The sequence below is a fragment of the Capsella rubella genome, unplaced genomic scaffold, assembly GCF_000375325.1.
Source record: "Capsella rubella cultivar Monte Gargano unplaced genomic scaffold, Caprub1_0 scaffold_6, whole genome shotgun sequence".
Taxonomy (NCBI): domain Eukaryota; kingdom Viridiplantae; phylum Streptophyta; class Magnoliopsida; order Brassicales; family Brassicaceae; genus Capsella; species Capsella rubella.
The window spans coordinates 2,104,381-2,125,408 of NW_006238918.1; the positions used below are offsets into that span (position 1 = coordinate 2,104,381).

General features: G+C 36.1%; 5 protein-coding genes and 2 long non-coding RNA genes across 14 annotated transcripts; 3 read left to right on the top strand and 4 right to left on the bottom strand.

Moving 5' to 3' along the window:
• Positions 1–38: 38 nt before the first annotated feature.
• Positions 39–2,938, bottom strand: LOC17884058 (CDK5RAP3-like protein). Of its 2 annotated transcripts, none has more exons than XM_023781558.1 (10): positions 2,787–2,938; positions 2,506–2,640; positions 2,222–2,316; positions 2,042–2,136; positions 1,811–1,946; positions 1,583–1,732; positions 987–1,487; positions 692–900; positions 479–611; positions 39–329 (listed from the first exon to the last, which is right to left on the bottom strand). In XM_023781558.1, exons 1-10 carry the CDS (start codon positions 2,845–2,847, stop codon positions 198–200), a joined length of 1,647 nt encoding a protein of 548 aa, XP_023637326.1. In that variant the 5' UTR covers positions 2,848–2,938; the 3' UTR covers positions 39–197. The 2 variants fall into 2 exon arrangements, with proteins under 2 accessions (XP_023637326.1, XP_006289734.1); XM_006289672.2 differs by having other exon boundaries at positions 987–1,490.
• A 765-nt stretch (positions 2,939–3,703) lies between these two features.
• Positions 3,704–6,335, bottom strand: LOC111830207. Its single transcript, XR_002833561.1, has 3 exons — positions 6,275–6,335; positions 6,080–6,165; positions 3,704–3,988 (listed from the first exon to the last, which is right to left on the bottom strand). It is a non-coding gene; the product is annotated as an uncharacterized LOC111830207 (long non-coding RNA).
• On the top strand, positions 3,984–10,099 carry LOC17881814 (transcription factor TGA10). Of its 6 annotated transcripts, none has more exons than XM_023781773.1 (11): positions 3,984–4,350; positions 4,511–4,638; positions 5,061–5,152; positions 5,350–5,478; positions 5,621–5,686; positions 5,765–5,824; positions 5,930–6,007; positions 6,102–6,183; positions 6,302–6,576; positions 7,931–8,185; positions 9,733–10,099. In XM_023781773.1, exons 1-11 carry the CDS (start codon positions 4,274–4,276, stop codon positions 9,883–9,885), a joined length of 1,395 nt encoding a protein of 464 aa, XP_023637541.1. In that variant the 5' UTR covers positions 3,984–4,273; the 3' UTR covers positions 9,886–10,099. The 6 variants fall into 6 exon arrangements, with proteins under 6 accessions (XP_023637541.1, XP_023637542.1, XP_023637543.1 ...); XM_023781774.1 differs by having other exon boundaries at positions 6,305–6,576; XM_023781775.1 differs by having other exon boundaries at positions 5,624–5,686.
• LOC111830206 lies at positions 9,651–10,346 on the bottom strand. Its single transcript, XR_002833560.1, has 2 exons — positions 10,097–10,346; positions 9,651–9,896 (listed from the first exon to the last, which is right to left on the bottom strand). It is a non-coding gene; the product is annotated as an uncharacterized LOC111830206 (long non-coding RNA).
• Positions 10,347–10,559: 213 nt separating this feature from the next.
• Positions 10,560–13,987, bottom strand: LOC17881426 (FT-interacting protein 1). Of its 2 annotated transcripts, none has more exons than XM_006287032.2 (3): positions 13,797–13,987; positions 13,407–13,519; positions 10,560–13,228 (listed from the first exon to the last, which is right to left on the bottom strand). In XM_006287032.2, exon 3 carries the CDS (start codon positions 13,164–13,166, stop codon positions 10,782–10,784), a length of 2,385 nt encoding a protein of 794 aa, XP_006287094.1. In that variant the 5' UTR covers positions 13,167–13,228; positions 13,407–13,519; positions 13,797–13,987; the 3' UTR covers positions 10,560–10,781. The 2 variants fall into 2 exon arrangements, with proteins under 2 accessions (XP_006287094.1, XP_023637537.1); XM_023781769.1 differs by having other exon boundaries at positions 13,407–13,524.
• A 2,167-nt stretch (positions 13,988–16,154) lies between these two features.
• Positions 16,155–17,556, top strand: LOC17882613 (polygalacturonase inhibitor 1). Its single transcript, XM_006288097.2, has 2 exons — positions 16,155–16,768; positions 16,848–17,556. Exons 1-2 carry the CDS (start codon positions 16,219–16,221, stop codon positions 17,297–17,299), a joined length of 1,002 nt encoding a protein of 333 aa, XP_006288159.1. The 5' UTR covers positions 16,155–16,218; the 3' UTR covers positions 17,300–17,556.
• Positions 17,557–18,696: 1,140 nt separating this feature from the next.
• LOC17883337 (F-box protein At1g47810) lies at positions 18,697–20,122 on the top strand. The gene has a single exon (XM_006289613.2). It carries the CDS (start codon positions 18,758–18,760, stop codon positions 20,120–20,122), a length of 1,365 nt encoding a protein of 454 aa, XP_006289675.1. The 5' UTR covers positions 18,697–18,757.
• Positions 20,123–21,028: the final 906 nt, after the last annotated feature.

Here is a 21,028-nt window from a genome sequence, read left to right on the forward strand (position 1 = left end):
ATATATACTTTACTGTCAAAGTAATAGTTCTTAGCATATGATGATAATACATATATTAGTCTTGGTAAAAAAGGATGTTTCTTAGTACATGATATAAATAAATAAAAAGAGTTTGAACCAAGGCAAAATCCTATAGTAAGAAACAGGGTCACTTGGTCTTCTGAAACTAAGTTTTCTAGCCAATCCCGGAGATCAAACTAAGAAGAAACCCCAGCGTTCAACAATGTATTGATCTCTCCTCTTATATTCACAGGTCTTCCATCAAACATGGAAGAGAGACTAGTCTCACAAAGCTCCTTCAATTCTCTTGTTTTTGAAAGTGCAGCTTCCTGTATTCAACACCAAAAAAAATAAACAGAATTTGTTAGACACTGTTAATTTGATATTTTACATTTAGCCAAAACAAAAGCTAAAGCAATCTGACACTGTCAATTTACATTTTAGCCAAAACAAAAGCAAATCGTTTTGAGGAGCGTACCTGTTTTGGCCAGATCGACGAGAGTGAATTCTGCAGCTCCATGCGTCTTTTACCCACATCTTTCAAGCTCTCTCTTAGCTTCACTTCACGGTGCTTCTTCTCCTCCAGCTCTGAAACAAGCCTATCTAGAAATCTGTACAACAAAATTACATATATCAGAAGCTGTGGTACTCACTGTTAATCCCCTGGTAGCAATTATTTATCTTAACGCACCTTTTGGAGTTGAGAATCATGATCAGATCCCGGGACTTCTTATTTGTTAGCAATGAAATGGCCATGGAGATGTCAACTACCATTGGCTCAATGGTTTCAGGAGAATACTGCTGAAGAACCATGGGAGAAACTGCTTGCACGTGGTGCTGCAAAGACAGAGTGTCTTCATTTCTCAGTTCTATCAAACGCTGGTTCAAAAATGCCTTGACCTGAAACAAGAGAATCCACATGAAGTGTCTCTCAAGAAGCGCCTCCAGGACTAAACTGAGTATTAAATAGTCAGAGATAAGAGTACCTCATACAAATCATCAAGGATCTTATTCCTATATTCTGTGTCCAACAGCTGGCTTCTCTCTCCTCCACTCCCTAAGACTTGAGTTGTAGCATCTGTCAACTGTGTCTGATTTGATTCTAGCAAAGCCGCATCAGTTATTTCTTCTACCTGAGGGGTTTCAACACTTACATCCCAAGAAATCTCAGAAACATCAACCTCAGGGACTTGGCTTTCTTCCACTTTAAATGGAGAATTCTCAGGAATATCACTGGCATTGACAATCTCATATGAACCTAGATCATTTCCACTATCAACTTCTTCTACCATACTAACATCCCAATCTATTTCAGCAGTATCAAGTGTAATATCCCAATCAATACTGTCTGCAGCTGCGTCTGTACCATTTGCATTCTCAGATGACTGAAAATTATCAGCATCAGGAGTTTCAGAGACCCCCAAAACGCTTAAAGATGGAGGCTTTTCACGAATGTCTTTCAAGTTTTGTAAGACAATCCTCAAAGGCTTCTACAGACAGACCAGAAGAGTGTCAATTCAGCCTCCCAGGAAAAAGGGCCAAAATTTTAGAGAGAAAAGAGTAAAGTTAAGAGTGATCTTACATCTTTCTCAGTATGAACATCTTTAACATAAGCGGAGTAGTACTCCATTGCCCCAGTTACTGAGTCACTGTTGATAACTTCCAGAATCTTCCTAAAAGTACTAGGAAGCGAACTTGCAGTCTCCAAAAGTTCACGCCTCACGTTGTTTCCCTGAAATTTAAGATGTTTCAAATTAACGTGATCCTCTAGAAAACTATGGATGAAATCAACCTAAGTATACAACAAAACCTGCAATCCAAGCTCTCGGCAAGCATCCTCGTATTTTGTTGCTGAGAGTGCAACGCTCCTTTTGATATCAGCTTCTTTACGATCAAGTTCCGCCATTTGTTGCTGAACCTTTTGCACTTGCTTTTTCAGATATGGGCTTCATGTTTTGAAAAGAAGAAAAATCATCAGGAAATGCCTAAGTAGAGAGACTCTAGGTAAAATCAAGTAGAGCAATGCAAGAAAGCAACTTACATTTCGTAATTGACATTCTGAATTATTATCTGAGCTGCTTCCCCAAGAAAAATGTGATCTTTTTCAAAAGCACGAACAATTGCTTCCCAAACACCCTAAAAAGGAGCCAAGTAATAGATCACAAAATGTACAACGACAATGACCACCAGAAGAAAGCGAGACATGGAGAGTTATCCATACAGAAGCACCCGAAAGCCGACCAAAGATGTTCCGGCTTTCCGGAGTTGTCTTCAGGAGAATCTCATAAATCTTTTTGACCTCCAAGTAACCGATCACTGGAAGCAAAACAACACATCAAGCATCAGACATAACTAAACTCCAAACAACCTTATTGTGTTTCACAGAGATGCAAATCAAATCTCTTTGGCATTTTCAACAAAAAGACTAACACTTTAAGTGATAGCTCAAAAACCAAAATTGCTAAACTGATAAGACAAAAATATAAAAAGACTAAAAGTTCGAACCTTCAGGATCTAGGGTCTGGAAGTATGGATCGATCTCCTTAGGCAAAGAAGAGAACTCTTTTAAGATTTTGACTCTGATCACTCCCACCTTCTTCCTCCAATCCGCCGGAATTCTCTTCCGATCCACCAACCATTCTACGAATTCAACAAAATTGAAACCAAATTAAGATTAGAATCTCCGAATCACATTCGAATTCAAACACAGAACATGCAAAACCGAAAAAAATAATAATAATAATAATCTGTGTAGTCACAGGTCATAATTGATAGTTATGCATTACCTCCGAGACGAGAGAAGGTGATGTCAATGGGAAGATTTTGAACATCGTCTTGTGTCGGCATTTTATTTTATTTTCCGGTAAACCTGAGAAATCTGGGGAAAGTATGTTATCTCCCAAGTCTTTCAGTTTTTAAGGTTTTGGTCCTTCTGGAGTCTGCTGCTTGTGAGTCTTCAACATCGAAGAGAAAACGCAATTGCTATACCGATTCTGGTTTTCGTTCTAACCGAACCAAATTACTCCGGTCCCGGTAAACTAAAATTATTTCTGGGTTGCTCCATGACCGCGGTTTTTTTAAGTTTGGTTTATACAAACCGCGTTACGGATTAACTGATTTCAACTTTTCCATTTTTTATGTTAGCAAATAGGCAATAATATTTAAGAATAAACAATTGCAATGATAAAAATAATAGTTAGACATTAACATTGTTTAATTTCTTAGTTAAAAATAAAACTAAAAAATGATATGAAAAGAAAAATTCGATTTTGTTAAACCAAACAAATCAAATTTAACAAAAACCAAACCTACACCAATAGTCATCATCATTGCCCATACAAACAAAATCAAATGGAACAGTTAGTGAAATAATGGAATGCAAACAAATGAAAAATTCAAAACAATTTATTGACAATCAGAGTTTATCACATAATAGTATGTGGTAACAATCTAGTGTTAACTCAATCTAATGTAAGACCAGTTAATGGATCATTAAAAAAAATAGAAAAAAATAAAAAAATCTTATAATAATATATCTGATGGAATTGAAAACTATATCTTATAAAATAAAATAAAAAAATTATACTTGAAGAATATAGTTATATAATAGGAGAATATAATAATAATAGTTTAGAGAACAAACAAAAAATATTTATACAAGTTTGTTATCAGCCATTTTTTTCTAGAGAGAGAGAGAGGAGAGAAGGAGGGAAAAGGACATGTTCTTGACCGCTTTATCAGAATATTTTTCTTGGGTTTTTATACAAAAAAACAAAGTCGTCTTCTAATATTTTAAGGTAGAAGAAACATTATTTATACAAAACTAATAAATAAGGAGAAGCAAAATAAAATAAAAATAAAGGAGTTTGGCTTTTGGTTCTCTTCTCCAATATATCCTTCTTCTTAAAGAGTTTTTAGAACCCTCTCCACTTCAATGTTAACCGACCTCTCCTTCTCTTCTTCTCTTCTCTTCTCTTCTCTTTTTCCCCTAAAAAACATCAAAGTAGCTTTAAATGCTCCGTTACATAATCTCTATCTCTTTCCAAGAATATAGAGAAAGAAAAATAATATAGACGAAGCTAGCTTAGCTTAGCCTGTATATATCATCATCTTAGTGATCAAAGGCACCGTCATCACCAAGAAAGAGAGAAGACCAACATAATTATAGAGATCGAAGATCAAATCTATCTCTCTTCATCATCATTCTTCTTCTGCTAGCTGTTACTATCACACGCTCAAACATCATCATCCTTAAAAAAAACTTGTTCATCAAATGCAAGGTCATCACCAGAACCATCACCAACACTTATCATCAGCCTCTGCCACGTCCTCTTCCCATGGAAATTTCATGTAAGTTTTTAACAGTCACACCCTAGCTAGCTATACATATATTTTAATTTATGTATATCTTGGTCGATCGTATAAAAGCTTTTTGTCAATTGATTTGATCATGATGATCCGATCCCTAAGTTTGATGAAAAGCTGATATATATACATATGATGTGCACAGGAACAAAGATGGGTATGATATTGGAGAGATAGACCCATCACTCTTCCTCTATCTTGATGGACAAGGACATCATGATCCTCCATCAACTGCTCCTTCTTCTTTACCTCATCATTATCATCACACAACTCGTATGCACTCTCTCTCTCTCTCTCTCTCTTTTCTTTTTTTTTTTGGGAATTGGGGTTTGGTCTTTTTTTTGGTTTCAGCAGATAAGGAAGATTCCCTTCAAAGAGAGAGAAAGAGAGAGAGTCATAGCAAAAGCATGCCCAACAGATTTCAATCTTTCTTCTGCCATCAGTACTCTACTTTCAGCTTTGACCAGATCCTCTCCCTTTTTCCCTTTTCAGACATCAGATCTTCCTAAACCATATCCATCTTCTTCTTTCATTAAACCCTTTTCTCTTTCTTGTTCTCTGATTAGCTAGAACTAGTCCACTCGTACTTATTTATATAACATATATATATATATATATATAACTTGGTCTATATGACTAGACCGTTTCATACAAACCTCACATGACCACTCATCTATATATGATTCTTATGGCAGAGAATTTGGCGATGAGACCTCCAACATCGACACTCAACATCTTCCCATCTCAGCCGATGCACATAGAGCCACCTCCTTCTTCTACACCCAATGTAATTATTATTATTTTACTTTATATGTATATGCCAATTTTAGTTGGTTTCTGTTTCTAATTTAATATAATGTCAGCGCAACTACTAGCTATTTCATATAATATCAAGTCAGACCAATTATTATACGTTCTCATTTTTCTAATTAGTACTGATTTGATTGTTTTTGTGTCTTTTTTTTATATAATGTGTTTGGTAAGACCGATAATGCAAGATTAGTTCCGGCTGCTCAACCTAGTGGTTCGACTCGACCATCTTCTGAGCCGTCCATGGATTTGACCAATCATTCTCAGTTTCAACCTCCTCCTCAAGCTTCTAAATCCATCAAGGTCTCTATCTATAATTTATATTCTTTAATTTTTTTAATAATTATATTGCTTAGTCAAATTATATAAATCGAATATAGTTTTAGACATGTTGTAGTATAAAATTATAATTAAGTGAATGGGTCATTTCGAAATGTTATGACAGAAGGAAGGGAACCGCAAGGGTCCTGCCTCATCGGACCATGACATACCAAAATCGTCAGACCCTAAAGTGAGTGTTCATACAACTCCTGAAATTTTTAACTTTTTGGAGTTTCATATTTTCTTTATTAATTTAATCTCTCAACAGACATTGAGAAGACTAGCACAAAACAGAGAAGCAGCAAGAAAAAGTAGATTACGTAAAAAGGTCAGCATTATATATATTTCAATATATGTGTAAGTTGCAAAAATATATAGTTTTATATCCAATATAATTATTTATAACGTTATTTACTTTGGTAAATTATGACAGGCTTACGTTCAGCAACTCGAGTCATGTAGGATCAAACTGACCCAACTAGAACAAGAGATTCAACGTGCCAGATCCCAAGTAAAATAAACATTTTGACCTGTCTTTTCATATATATTATATATACTACTTCACCTTAAGTCTAAAACGTACCAATTTGATTTCCGATGATTAGGGCGTATTCTTTGGAGGGTCTCTTATAGGAGGAGATCAACAGCAAGGTGGACTACCCATTGGCTCTGGCAGCATCAGCTCCGGTACGTTAATATATAGTTTCATGTATCCATGTGATCGATGGATCGTTCAAAAACTGACTTTTGAATATCGGAAAAGAAAAATGAGATATACTGAGTCAATATATAATGCAACGTGAAGCAGAAGCAGCGGTGTTCGATATGGAATATGCAAGGTGGCTAGAGGAGCAGCAGAGGCTGTTAACAGAACTGAGGGTGGCGACACAAGAGCACTTGGCCGAGAACGAGCTTAGGATGTTTGTGGACACTTGTTTAGCTCATTATGACCATTTGATCAACCTCAAAGCTATGGTTGCTAAGACTGATGTCTTCCACCTCATTTCTGGAGCCTGGAAAACTCCAGCTGAGCGTTGCTTCTTATGGATGGGTGGTTTCCGTCCATCAGAGATCATTAAGGTACATATCCTTCTTTTCTTATATACAATATATGATATATTTATCTTTTAAGTTGGTGAGAGAGTATATGTTTTCTGATAGATTTTTACTTATTCTAATGGAGCCACATCCCACACAAATTTAAGATAGGATGTGTTAAATTAGTCATAAATCATGATGATATTGTAAACTAATCAATATAGATTAATACAAAATCTAAAAACTTTGGAATTTTTACTTAAAGATTAATCATATTAAATTCTATCTTACGTACAAACTAAAATCATCCAGAGTATATATACAATCATTGATTATTATCAGTTTTGAAATGGATTACTTGCAAGACATATAATAATGACAGAATTATTTTGACATTTTTTTATCGTACATATATGTGCATAGAATACATATAGTACTTTGCCCAAAAAAAAAAAAGAATATATATAGTACTTTCAACTTTATTCAAATGGTAAAAATAGTTTCTCCCTTTAAAATTGGTCTTTGATTTTCGTAAAGAGAGTACGATATGGTAATAATAGATAAGACAGACAAGGCATAGACTATATATAGCTAGCGATATTGTTGGACAAGGTATTAGATGACGTCAAAAAAAGAGAAGGTATTAGGTATATATATACATAATACATGACATGGATTTGAACTATAAATCGTATAAAACCAGCCCTATATACGTATATGTTTTAAGACAATAATAAAGGTACGTACGTACACGTAAAATTAATGTTAAAAGGAAATAAAGAATGCATGCAATTGTGTGATAGTGAAGTATTTCTAGAAACAGTTAGGTTTTGGCATAATGTAAACGAAAGTGTCTGTCTGTTTTTTCAATCTATGCATGGTCCATAGGGGAGAGAGAGAGAGAAACATAAATCACCATGAACTTTAACAGAGACTGCCATAATAATCATATTCTAAAATAAACAAGACTCAATATTGTGATTACCTAACCTTTTTAGCAAGCTCATACGTTGGATAATTATCATATCCAAAATTATCCTGTATGAAGCCTCTTTTATTTTATTTTTAACTTAAATTCGTAAAAGCCTTTTAAACCTATATTTTATCGTAAATAATATGTTTGTTATAAAATAAGATATCAAATTATAATAATATATAATTTGATGTATGAAGAATGGGTGTGCATATCTGACAAGACATTGGGCAATGTCTCAATCTTATATCCATTTTAGTGAAAACAAAAAGAAAAGATGAGATTTTGGGTGTAGCTAGTAACTTGTGCATAGTACACAACACATTAAATGCATTCATCGTTCTTTTATGTGCATCGGTCAAGAATTCTCTAAAGTTCTCAACTTGTATATATGTGCTAATCTGAAAACGCATGCACATGCAGGTGATTGTGAACCAAATAGAACCATTGACGGAGCAGCAAATAGTAGGGATTTGTGGGCTGCAACAGTCAACACAAGAGGCCGAGGAGGCTCTCTCGCAAGGCCTCGAGGCATTGAACCAATCGCTTTCCGACAGTATTGTCTCGGACTCTCTCTCGCCTGCATCCGCACCACTTCCTCCTCATCTATCCAATTTCATGTCACACATGTCCTTAGCTCTCAACAAGCTCTCTGCTCTCGAGGGCTTCGTTCTCCAGGTACGTACCATCTAATTTTCTCTTTTTATTTTAATGTTTTATACCTATACCCCAGTTTTATATATAGAAATATAAAAGGGGATCCCTATAGAGGATGTGGTCCTAATCGGACTAGGAATACATATTTTTGATTCTTTGAACTACTCCTTATTAAACACAACCATCATATATTTAAAGACATATATATTTGGTTGTTATAACACGCTATCTAAATTTATATAGATGTTTGTAGTTATTGGTATGTTTGTGTAACTACTATATATATATATATATATATATATATATATATATATATAGGTATAACGTCGGCTATTATTAGTTAGAAGACATTCGTAAATTTCTGTATAAGTATATAGTAATAAAATAAATATAGTGGTTGCTTTTTGTATGGGTTATAAGAGGATATTAAAAACAATTTTTCAAACTTATTATTAATTATGCATTACCATATATGTGTATATGAAATGAAAAGTATATAGCTACCTCTTGATTCCGACATTATGCAAGTAGGTATCTAACAAACATTTCTTCTGTCTTATATCAAACTTGGTCGGGTTGCTTTTCTTAGAAGACTAATTAGTTTATTGATAATCATTTACTAATTTAGAACGGGCAGGTTCATAAAAGAAATTATATATATGCTTGAGTATTAATGAATCAACTATATGCAAATGGCTGTTTATAGGCTAATAATATGAACATTCATGCATATACAAAGTGGCATCTTTTCAATTTCAATCATTTTCTTTGTTTTTTCGTGTTTTAGTCAATTAAAATAAAAAAGGTCTCCGTGTTTAGATACATGCTTAAATACAACCTTTCCACTATATATTTGATTTTTTTTTAATGAAAACAAAAAGTTTAAAAGAGGCAGTAAATTTTTTATTTATTTTTGTCATCTAAAGAGAGGCAGTAAATATGGGGGTTAGTTTACTGAAAAAAGGATGACGGGGTTATCAAACTTGGTCTAAACGCACGTGAAAATTGCGACCATGATTTGTATTATATATCACATCAAAATGGAAACATGGATTGCTTTGAGCCCATATCGTTGCATGATGTCATGGACGTAACTACCCGAGAGTAGTATCCCATCTTACATTTTGATTCCACAAATTTTTAAAAAAGTATTTTCTCTACTTAATTTTGTTAATGATATGTTGATTATGTATAATTCTGATTAATTTAGTGATTCAAAAAAAAAAAAAATCATGAAAGCATGGCGTGGGGACCGAGAGTATGGAATTCACGGTTTCACCTTTTTGACAATTTGGTGTTGTCGTGTTCTTAACATAGCTTTGAATTTTGTTTGCTCGATCGATCAACATGTTGAATAATCGGCATTAATTAGTCTTTTATCTTGATTTTTCCTATAGCTTAGTAGTCTTTTATACTCCGATTTATGAGACTATATATTAGTTAGTCACACTGTCCAATTTAATTAATTTGTCTTTGGTACTCTTAGTCAAAAACATGAACACTACTACTTTGTCCATATTTAGTTTTGATATAGTTTTTGGTGACTAATACATATTGAAAACTTACAGGCGGATAATCTGAGGCATCAAACGATCCATAGGCTGAATCAATTATTAACGACCCGTCAAGAAGCACGGTGCCTTCTAGCAGTTGCGGAGTACTTTCACCGTCTCCAAGCTCTAAGTTCTCTCTGGCTAGCCCGTCCTCGACAAGACGGATGATACTTCAACAACTGATCATGAAGCAAAACCAAAAAATGAAAACAAGAGAATAGGTTGATTAGTTAGCCAGCTTTGACCTCCTTATAATATATATATTGTCTCTCTACTCAAATACAGCACAATTAGGGAAAATTGCTTGGGCTTCTTTTGTTATATTATGATTCTTAATATATATGTTTTTGATAAAGATGATAGAAAACTATTTCCATACCTTTATAAGTCTTCCTTGTGCAAAAAACATAGACTTGATGATGATGATCAGTTACAAACTCAAGAACATGTATAGAATATGAAAGAGAAAAGAAAATAAAGAGAAGAGCTGACAGTACATATGCAATTGCATGCAAGAGAGGGGCTTTGTAATTAACTTGTTAGGTCAAATTAAAAGCATTGACCAGTGAGGAAGGTGACAAATGGTGAGTTTTTTAGGATACCCATCAGTGACTTGGGATCAGTACCCTTTTGCTTTGGGTACAACGCCCCCTCCTCGATCTCCTCTCTTCTTTACTTTTCATTTCTTTGCTGTCACCACCACCACACCTGTGTTTTCCAGTCTTTTTCACTTTATAGTTTTCTCTTTGTAACCTTTTACTATTACACTATGGTCGGTCAAACGAAAAACTTAATATATTTTTACTTCACAAGACAGATAATATAAAATCTGGAAACACATGTTTACGACCACGGAAAGGAAAATTTTCTATTGAAATTGCAAAAAGGAAAAGTATTACAAATAGCCCATTATAAGTAAAGCCCACTAGTTTTAGGTTTTTAGTATTTAAACCCAACCACACAGTACAGGAATTACGGCAAAGCAGAGTTTATAACTCTCACACACACACAGTCCTCAAACGAGCAGAGGAGACCTGAAGCGACAAAGGAAGAAGTTGTAACGTTCAAAGCATACAATCTGCTTTCGAAGGTAATTTCCTGAAGAAATTACTTGGAGCAGAAGGCATCTTGCTTCTGAATTTGGGATGCCTCATCCAGAATATCCCCGCCGCCAGAGCTATGATCTTGAATGGCGTCACGTACAAGATCATTGCTGCAAAAAGGCAAAATATCACAAACAAGCAAGTCGCACGCGGATCTCTCCAACTCAACAGTGCTTGAAACCTCTCCCCTTGCGTTGCAATGTCCCCAACAACCATCTGGATCCGACCAGCAACGCTTCTTAACCTATCATACCTCATCTTTACAACATCTTGTCCCTTTGAAGTTGGGAAAGTATCGAACTCCTCGTCCAGTTCATCGGGGCTAGCCGCTTCAGCCCAAGAGAGCTTTGTGTCCATATGAGGAGGATGCCGCTGCCTGAACCGGAAATTCCAAAGCCCTATCAAGAACATGTAGAGGAATGTGGTTGGGAGTATTAGCTCCGGATAACAAATCAGTATAAAGAAGAGGACGTGGAACAATATCGTTGTCAACGGGTTCTTCCAGTAGCAGACGTCTCCGAGCCATTTGCTCATAGCAATCAAACCTGAAAACACAGAGACTATCCTGAAGAAGTTGGCTTTGCTCCTCCTCATGCTCCACATGTGTGAATCAACATCGAGCATGTACTCAACGATCTCTTTCCTTAGAGGAGGCTCTGCTCTGGACAACCGCGCTGCAACGATGCTCATCGCTTGGTATCTAAGACTGTCTAGTTGGTTCACAGTGAATGGATGGAGATAATGCATCTTTGGAAGAAGAGGATGGCCATAAAGATAGATCATGTGAGCCAAAGATAGACAAGTGAATCTCACAGCTAGTTGGACTTCTCCCATTTTCTTTAACCCTTTTGTTTGCAGAACAAGAAGAGGGTAGGAGTGAGTGTAGATTCTATCAGCCTCTAGAGTTGATAATCGGATCCTTACCTTTCCGATTCTAGCGTCCACTTTGGCTCCATTGTTTGATTTCTCGCTCCCGCCGAGGTGACAGTTATCGAATACTCCCAGTGTGATGACTGTACAAGGATCATATACTTCCCATGTATATTGCTCATTCCATTTAGGGCTAGAGCTCTCAATGATGGTTCTTGTTCTCACCCACTTTTGTCCATACTTGGCAACACAGTACGGATCTGTTGTCGCTTTACCGTCTTTTGTTTTCATCGGCGAAAGACCTTGAGCACTCAAGATTCCTACTTCAAGGATGCCAATAGGTTGCTTCCACAGTTGCCTTGCCGTAGGCTTTACGTCACTAATGTACAGAGTTGATTCGTCCATTACATGGTAACCGCCTTCAAGGCAAACTCGTAGATGGATTCGGCTGGAGAACTTGAGTTCATGCCTCTTGTCTCCTTCCAATGCCCCAAACCCAAACTTTTCGAGGTTGTACCATTTGGAATGGACAGCTCTGTGATCTAATCTTTTCTCAAACACGTTCAAAGGTGAGATCAGTCTCCCCATAACTTCATCTTTAGCTGATGTCACCTTGTTTTCGACCGTCAAGAAGAACTGTTCTTCAAATGGCTCTGCAGCTACAAAAACAAGATCTTCGTTCCACATCGGATTTGTAGTCTTGTTAGGACATAACTTTGTTTTCAGAATCTGATTCCCAATCTGAACCTTAACAAAAGCTTGAGGCGGTTGGCTCCTGTCGCTAGGCTCAACATCTTGCGCCTCGATGACATTAACCCTCAAATACCACAGTTTTGGGGATACATAGACCTTAGACCTCACGCTTTGGACACCTTCTCCTTGGACTGAAGAAGCATCCGAATGCCAAGCATCAGGAAACGCTTCATCAGCTTGCGTCCCAAGCCAAACCGCTACCATAACCTCTCCTCTCTTCTTACTCTCACCTCGCCGATCTTCTAATCTGTACCACTGAGGTGCAAGTGGACTATCAGGAGGAACTCTTGTAGGAACCTCACGCATATCAAACACAACCTTCCCTATGTAATCATCTCTCGTAACCATCTCCTTATCGCGCACAAATACTTCGACTGTAGAGGACTGGACCTTGTCTTTTGAAAAGGCGAAAACTTGATTCCACTCCGGGTTGGTTCTTTTCTCGAAATGTTTAGTCTTTCCTTTGTAGTTTCCAATTTTCACTTCCACATAAGGATCACAGTTGCTCGTGACAGGGTTTGGAGGAAGATCCTTGGCTTTGACGACCCGAACATAGAGATAAAACATTTGCTCAACAAGGTCGTATGTGCTTGCAGCTCGTTCACTACCAATCCATCCGGTTCCTCCACGCTGTCCTCCATGAGGCCATTTCTCTCCAAGTTCTGGTTTCATGTCTTTAAGCTTATAGTCTTCTTGGCTCTTAGCTCCATCTTTGGCTGCCATGGTTTTAGATTACTCGAACCAAAAGATTCCTTTTTCTTTCAAAAAACGCTACAGTTCTTCACCTGACACACAAAAACAGAAGCATAAAATTGCAGGGAAGAGCAAAATCTGAGAAAACTAGTTTCTTGGATATAAAGAAATTAAACGAATGTATCTCCTTTAAACTGAACTAAAACCTTGATAATTAGGATTAAGTAATATTGTTTCAATCTCAAAAACGATAACTGATAAGATTCTTACCTGATGTAGGGATACACTAAGTGGTTGACGCAAATCAAGCCACTATGTCTCTTTGTTCTGTTTCACAAACTCATTCAAATGTTTTTAGGAAAACACAGAATAGCTTCGATCATCTTTTCTAGCATAAAAAGTAAGTGAAGGATTAATATTAAAACGTGAAACACAAGATTAAATGAAGAGATAACGAAGATAGCAAATTAACAAAACCAATGAGAGAGAGATAACCTAATTTATACGAACGTACAAAAAGAAAAAACAGAGCTATTTTGTATATGGACCAACAATATTTCAAGAACTAACAAGAAGTCATCTCACTGAAATATGAAGCACAAACGAATGTATGTACATATACAAACGTGAACAAAAAAAGATGCGTATAGTTAGTAGCACCTTGAGAAAGAAGTTGCCATGAAGTTCTCTGTTTGGCTATACCAGAGGAAAAGATTAAGAAGAAGTCAAGAAGTTAAGAGTATTGCATAATGAAATTTTGGGATAGAGATAGAGTACGAATGAGAAACAATTCTAATACACAGAAAAAGGGGAATCAAAATGACAAAAAGCAGCAAAAACGCAAGAAGAAAAAAAAAACTAGACTTATATTCTCTCTGTTTTTTTTTCTTGCTCTTCTTTTAGAGGGAAGCTGATTCTTTTCTCCTTTTTCTCTTCTTTTCTTCTTCATTATATAGCGAGCGAAGCAGATTCCTTTATTGCTCTTTAATCTTTTATTTACATCAAGAAAGTTTTACCCCGGTGATAAAGGTAAAAACAGTAGATTATATCACACTCTTCATATGCTCTAATCACCATCTTCATATAAACAAGTTAAAATATGTCTTCTTTTGTTTTTTTTTTTGAAACAACAAATTAAAATATGTCCATCCACAAAAATATGTAATACCTAGAGAATTTTCGTTACGTGTTTGGCTTCACTCACGACAATGATGAACGCAACATACGATATTTTTGTTTTTATTTTAACAGATTGTATGTATACACCCTTCTCACTATTTTCTTGAGAGATTGAATACAGTTATAGAACGAATAGTAATATAATGAGTGCTTAAGTGGTGATTAATAATACATTATGAAACATTTAACAAGAGAAACTTTTCCCTGTGAGCATATTTATATCTTTAGTGTGACTTTCTGTCTGATTGGAATAAAAGCATCTAAAAATTAGCTTTTTCGAGTCCCTGCAATCTTTTTCTAATAAAAAGCAAAAGGGTAGCCTAATTAAGCAGTGATTATCATTTGATTGTGTAACATCATTACCTTATTATCCCGTCATTTTTAAATTCTGATGCCCGCACTAGATCATATAAAACCATATTTGCTATATAAAAAAGAATACTCTATTTGTGAAAGAAAATATAACTAGTTGTACAAATATAACTAGTTGTACAAAGAAAATTTGTTCCTTGCTATCTATATTATATAGGGTTAGGTACATAGCAAAATTCTAATTAATTAGAATGAATGAAAAAAAATAATCAAAAGTTAACTTAATCATTCTAGATGCATACTTATCACATCAAATATTTACTTCGATGAGAGTATGAAATGATAAGTAATTTTAACAAATGTACTCTTCCCACCTTCGACCTTCCTCATAAGTCATAAGGATGATGTTCATTCTTGAAAACCATGTGACAACAGATGAGTTCTACACAAACACCAAGAACCCTTTTGTGGGGATAAAGTTACATTTGTGGCTCTTACATTTGTTCTTTATCAAAAAAGTTATCGGTTGGTTTTAAGTTTTAACATTTTACTTTACTATGTTAACTATAAATAAAAGTTAAATTGCTCTTTTTCTTTTTTTTTCTATGGAGGATAGTGAGTTTAATTTCTAAGGAACCAACAACTTATCAAGTTGTAAAGGATCCAACTTTAGTGGTACCGTCTCAAAAAATGCTTAGTAATGATGACCATATTATTTATGTGTTAGTTTATGTCCAATTTTTTCCCCCACCATCCAATTCATCAACTTGATAGACTTATCATATAAAAAATTCAATTTTCTTGGTTATGTTTGGTTCCCATTTATTTTATACGATTTATTCATGTAGAAAGAAACGAAAACCGAATGGGAGACAAAGACGATCAGAATATTGTTTTTGAGAATGGAATCATGTTATTATATTCATCACCAAATCTAAGTATGTGTCAATATGTGTGTGATTCATTGGTGTGTACGAGATATGTTTATGGCTTCCAATTCCATAATGTCTAGTCTAGCAAACTATTTGGGCCTCATCTGGGAACGTTAAGCCCACACTTACGCTCTTCTTCGATGACTTCTTTGTTCATAGAAATCACTTCTAAGTTCCAACGGTTGGATCGATATAACCGTTTGAAGATGACACTCTAAACTCTTTTTGAAATTTACATATCCATAACCTAATTCATTCGAAATTTCTCTCAAGTCTTATGTTTGTTCCACAGATCGATCAATTGGATTACTTAAACTGAAGTTGGATGATGAATATTTGATAAATTGTACGTAGTAGATGGTAAAAAGGGAAGACATTGTCCTCGTTTCACACTTCCAAGTTCCAAATGGTTCAAGGAGGTATAACTTCCACCAGCTGTAGCCTAAATAATAGCGTGTTATTGTATTATCCAAACATATTCAACGCCGACATCTTGAATATATGTGTTGACTATTATTATGGACCATGTGTAATCTCAGATATCAAATCGAATCTGTCTCTCTTAAGTCTCTCTAATCACTCACTATATAGTATTACATGTACCATTACACTTTCTATTAAACCCCAGATTCAAGACCGATACCAAACAACCAAACACCATGGATAAGACAGCGACAGTACTTTCCTCTCTCTTGTTCTTGTTCACATTCCTCACCACCACCTCTTTGTCTAAAGATCTCTGTAACCAAGATGACAAGAATACCCTCCTCAAGATCAAGGAATCCCTAAACAACCCTTACCACCTGGCTTCGTGGCACCCCGAAACCGACTGTTGCTCGTGGTACTGCCTCGAGTGCGGCGACGCCACCGTTAACCACCGAGTTACCTCCCTAACAATATTCTCTGGCCAGATCTCCGGTCAGATCCCGCCTGAAGTCGGTGATTTACCATATCTCGAGACCCTTGTCTTTCGCAAACTCACTAACCTCACCGGTCAAATCCAACCCACCATCGCTAAACTCAAGAACCTCAAATACCTCAGGCTCAGCTGGACTAATCTGACCGGTCCAATCCCTGATTTTATAAGTCAGCTCAAGAAACTTGAGTTCTTAGAACTTTCCTTCAATGATCTCTCTGGTTCCATACCTAGCTCTCTCTCCACGTTACCTAATATCATGGCCCTTGAACTTAGCAGGAACAAGCTTACAGGTAAAGAACTCTCTTCTCTCCATATTCACGAACCATCGACCGAGAGTTTCTTGTTTAATGATCGATCTCTTTGCTATAGGTTCGATACCAGAGTCATTTGGGTCGTTTCCAGGAGCAGTCCCTGACCTTCGCCTGTCACACAACCAGCTCTCCGGTCCAATACCCAAATCACTAGGGAACCTAGACTTTAACCGGATCGATCTCTCCCGGAACAAGCTCGAAGGCGATGCTTCCATGTTGTTTGGAGCCAACAAAACGTCATGGTCCATTGATTTATCAAGAAACATGTTCCAGTTCGATCTCTCAAAGGTTGAGTTACCTAAGACACTTGGTGTCTTGGACTTGAACCACAATGGTATCACAGGGAATATTCCGGTTCAGTGGACTGAGACTCCTCTTCAATTCTTCAATGTTAGCTACAACAGATTGTGTGGACACATCCCAACAGGAGGGAAACTTCAGTCGTTTGATTCTTATTCCTATTCTCACAATAAGTGTTTGTGTGGTGCACCTTTCGATAATTGCAAGTGAAGATTCAAACTGCCAACCGCTACTATTCTACTTTTGCCAAAGAATCCATATAGAAGACAACTGTATCTTTTTTATTCGGATTGATTAATAAAAAACATCACCCCCAAAACTTTGTATCTGAATTCTGATTATGAATTCTTAGTACATTTTCAAAACCTCCCAAATAAAGAATAAGGGGCATTCCTAATTTCCTATTATTGTACTTCTTTTAAAAAAAAGTTATCTGTTAATTAAATCACATTGAATAATTGGTTCTATATAACTTCTAACAATTACGTAGTATCTTCTACACAATATATAGAGTAGGTGTGGTGCAACTACGGTGAACTTTGGTGAACTTTGGTGAACTTTGATATTTTATTCGAGAAGTTTTATAGCATTTTATTTTTAATTTGTTGAGGTACATCCAACGTATCAAATCCGATTTATTAAAAGAAACAAAATATTGTGTCATTTCACGTAATTAGCACTTTTTGTTAAGTAGTACTTTTGAGTTTTGATTAATAAAATTTTAACTAGTGTTATTATTTTTTTGTCAAAAACTATCTTAATTTTTCATAAACCTTGTTGAAGTGTTTTTTTTTATAAACTATCTTAACTAGTGTATTTATACAAGAGATTAACCTAATCATATGTACTATAGAATGACTAATCTTCCCATACATTTATACACATATAACACATATAACTCTAACAGGTTTCGGTCATCTTGCAGTGTAGTTGTGATTAAGTGTAGTGACTGCTACCTAGAACCAATTTTGGTTGTAGATCCTCAATGACAATGAGTGACAAAAAGGAAATATATAATAGTTCTTCTTGTTAAAATCTACTAGACTATTTTTCTGACCAATTTTTTACATTGTTGTAAAAGATGAAGGAAACAAGAATGATAATTGGGTTTGGGCTAAGGCTACACAAGCTGATAAGGCTTTTGACCAAGAATTATCGCAGGTAAGTTTTTTATTTACCGAACTTATATATTTTGTTTATCCAATTTTCAATCCTACTAGTACAGCTTGTTATTAGTAAATTAAAATTTTATATTTTCGTGTGAATTGTGTGGTGCAATGAAGCTGATGGGAGAAGAGGAGAAGTGTGAGGAGAGGGATGAAGAGTCTAGGAAGAGAAGGATGACCACTGAAACTCACTTAGACTACATCTACACTCAAAGCCACCACAAGCCGTAACCATCCCCAACCCTCTTTATTTATTTTATTTATGCATTATATTATTATTATTATATATAGATGTGAAACTTAAAAATAAAGGTTTAGTCTGGGAAATACGAGTAATCCAAAAATAAATGTAAATAATAAATAAATAAAAAGATGTATTTCCTTTTTCTTTTTGATTTTGCTTATTCCTTTTCATATATATAAAGGGTTAGAGGCCAAGGAACAGTTGTAGAAGAGAGAAAACAAAGCAGAGTTGGAGAAGAGAGAAAACAAAGCAGGAGATATGCAGGAGAAGAATCCAGTTCCAGCGGACATAGTGTTCGAGATTCTGTCGTGGTTGCCTGCGAAATCTATAGGCAGGTTCGTTTGCGTATCAAAGTTATGGGCAAGCATCATCCACGGTGAGGATTTCGTCAGATGGTTCTCGTTACGGTCTCACCCAAAGAAGCAGCAGCCTCTTTGCTTCTTCTTTGCTTTCACTGATAGAATAAAAGTGTTTTGTCAAGAAAACTGCAAAGCAGAGTTGGAGACGGTGCAGAAGAAGACTCCACTTCCCGAGAGGATGATACTGCTTGATATCCTGACGAGGTTGCCTTTGAAAACTATAGGCAGGTTCATTTACGTATCCAGGTCATGGGCAACAACCTTCCACTCTGTGCAATTAGTCAAGCAGTATCCCTTCCGCTATGCCTCCAATGATAGAAGAATAACAGGTTATCAAGAAAACTGGCACTTTTTCTCCAAACCAACTCCTCCAGGTCCTCATGTAGCGGAAGAGGAGAAGAAACCACCTCCTGAGTTTCTATCAAGTACGGTGTGTCACTCCAAGGAAGTCCGTTACAGGGAGCCTAGTTATGTCCATGGGTTGATCAGTTTTTATAATGGCCAGGAACAATTCGTCAGTAATCCCACCACCGGTCAATCCATAACCTTACCCACTCTCAACTCCACTGATTGCATCGTCAGATCCTTTTTAGGATATGATCCAATCGATGCCCGATACAAAATCTTGTGCTTGACCAATGTTACTCGCTTCTGTGAGCATCAAGTCCTCACATTGGGAGGAGCTCAATCTTGGAGAACGATCCAATGCTCCACTCCTCACCGTCCCTTAGGAACTGACTCTGTCTGCATAGACGGCGTTTTATATTACACTGCCTCCGGTTCCTTTACCATCACGGAACCACTCTTGATAAGATTTGATTTGAGGTCTGAAACTTTGGAAATTGCTTCCACACTTCCCGAGGGCATAGGATCTGATAAGTTGCACGAAACAACTTTGATAAACTACCATGGGAAAGTAGCTCTTGTCACTCAAGTGCACCAACGCTACACTTTCACTTTCACTTTCACTCTGTGGGTTCTAGAGGACGCCAAGAAACAAGATTGGTCGAAACAACTCCTATCTGTCTCTCTAAATGGTACTGACAGGCAACGCCATTCCGGTCTGAAAATGTTGGGCGTTTCTGAAACGGGAGAGTTTGTCTATGCACCCATCGAGATTAAAGAGTTGAATGTTTACTTTGTGGATCACGAAAGCAACCGGATTAGAACTGTCGAGCTGCAAGGAAACACCGAACACAAGTTTAGAGATTTTGATAAAGTATTTACTTTCTTACATCACGTAGAAAGTCTTATGTTTATTTAGAGATGGAGAGAGAGAGAGAGAGAGAGAGAGAGTTTCATGTTGATGCTTCTAAGCCTTTTCTTTTTGAACTAGTTTGTTCTAAGCTTTTACTATGTATGAGTCTTTATCTTTGTTCTCACTTAAACGCAGACTCAAAGAAATAATCTGAGGGTGAAAATCCATGTCACTAAAGTCTATTACTTGAAAATTGTAAATGGTATTAAAAGACACACAACATACATACCATTACAAGCAAATGAGAAGAAGAAGAAGATACAAAGAGAGGGGAAGGAGCTTTTGCATTCGTACCTGTGAGTCTGTGACATGCATGATTGTGGAGATTAAACCAGGCAGGCTCTAGAGAAAAGACTCCACAAGATACGTCATTTCACTTCAGACCTGCAAAAATATTTGATTACTCCAACAGATAAAACCCCAATATTCAGATAAACGCGTAGATTTGTGTAATCCTTCAAAATAAAATGCAAAAAAAGACCTAGGTTCTGAATAAGAAAAGGCACAATCAAACTCATTATTATTATATGCATAAGAGTGCATTCAAAATGAATAATGAATTAATAGTTCACCCGCACCTCTCGATAATTGCAAGTGAAGATTCAAGTAGCCAGGCGCTACTATTCTACTTTTGCCAAAGAATCCATATGATAGACAACTGTATCTTTTTTATTCGGATTGATTAATAAAAAACATCACACCCAAAACTTTGCATCTGAATTCTGATTATGAATTCTTAGTACATTTTCAAAACCTCCCAAATAAAGAATAAGGGGCATTCCTAATTTCCTATTATGGTACTTCTTTTAAAAAAAAAGTTATCTGTTAATTAAATCACTTCTAACAATTACGTAGTATCTTCTACACAATAAATAGAGTAGGTGTGGTGCAGCTACGTTGGTGAACTTTGAT

Coding starts and splice junctions, on each gene's coding strand:
- LOC17884058 (XM_006289672.2), bottom strand. CDS start 2,847: ATGCCGACACAAGACGATGTTCAAAATCTTCCCATTGACATCACCTTC. Junction 2,641..2,786: donor CACCTTCTCTCGTCTCGGAG/GTAATGCATAAC, acceptor TTGAATTCGTAG/AATGGTTGGTGGATCGGAAG. Junction 1,947..2,041: donor CAGAATGTCAATTACGAAAT/GTAAGTTGCTTT, acceptor CAAAACATGAAG/CCCATATCTGAAAAAGCAAG.
- LOC17881814 (XM_023781770.1), top strand. CDS start 4,274: ATGCAAGGTCATCACCAGAACCATCACCAACACTTATCATCAGCCTCT. Junction 5,825..5,929: donor AAAGTAGATTACGTAAAAAG/GTCAGCATTATA, acceptor AAATTATGACAG/GCTTACGTTCAGCAACTCGA. Junction 8,186..9,732: donor TCGAGGGCTTCGTTCTCCAG/GTACGTACCATC, acceptor GAAAACTTACAG/GCGGATAATCTGAGGCATCA.
- LOC17881426 (XM_006287032.2), bottom strand. CDS start 13,166: ATGGCAGCCAAAGATGGAGCTAAGAGCCAAGAAGACTATAAGCTTAAA.
- LOC17882613 (XM_006288097.2), top strand. CDS start 16,219: ATGGATAAGACAGCGACAGTACTTTCCTCTCTCTTGTTCTTGTTCACA. Junction 16,769..16,847: donor TAGCAGGAACAAGCTTACAG/GTAAAGAACTCT, acceptor TCTTTGCTATAG/GTTCGATACCAGAGTCATTT.
- LOC17883337 (XM_006289613.2), top strand. CDS start 18,758: ATGCAGGAGAAGAATCCAGTTCCAGCGGACATAGTGTTCGAGATTCTG.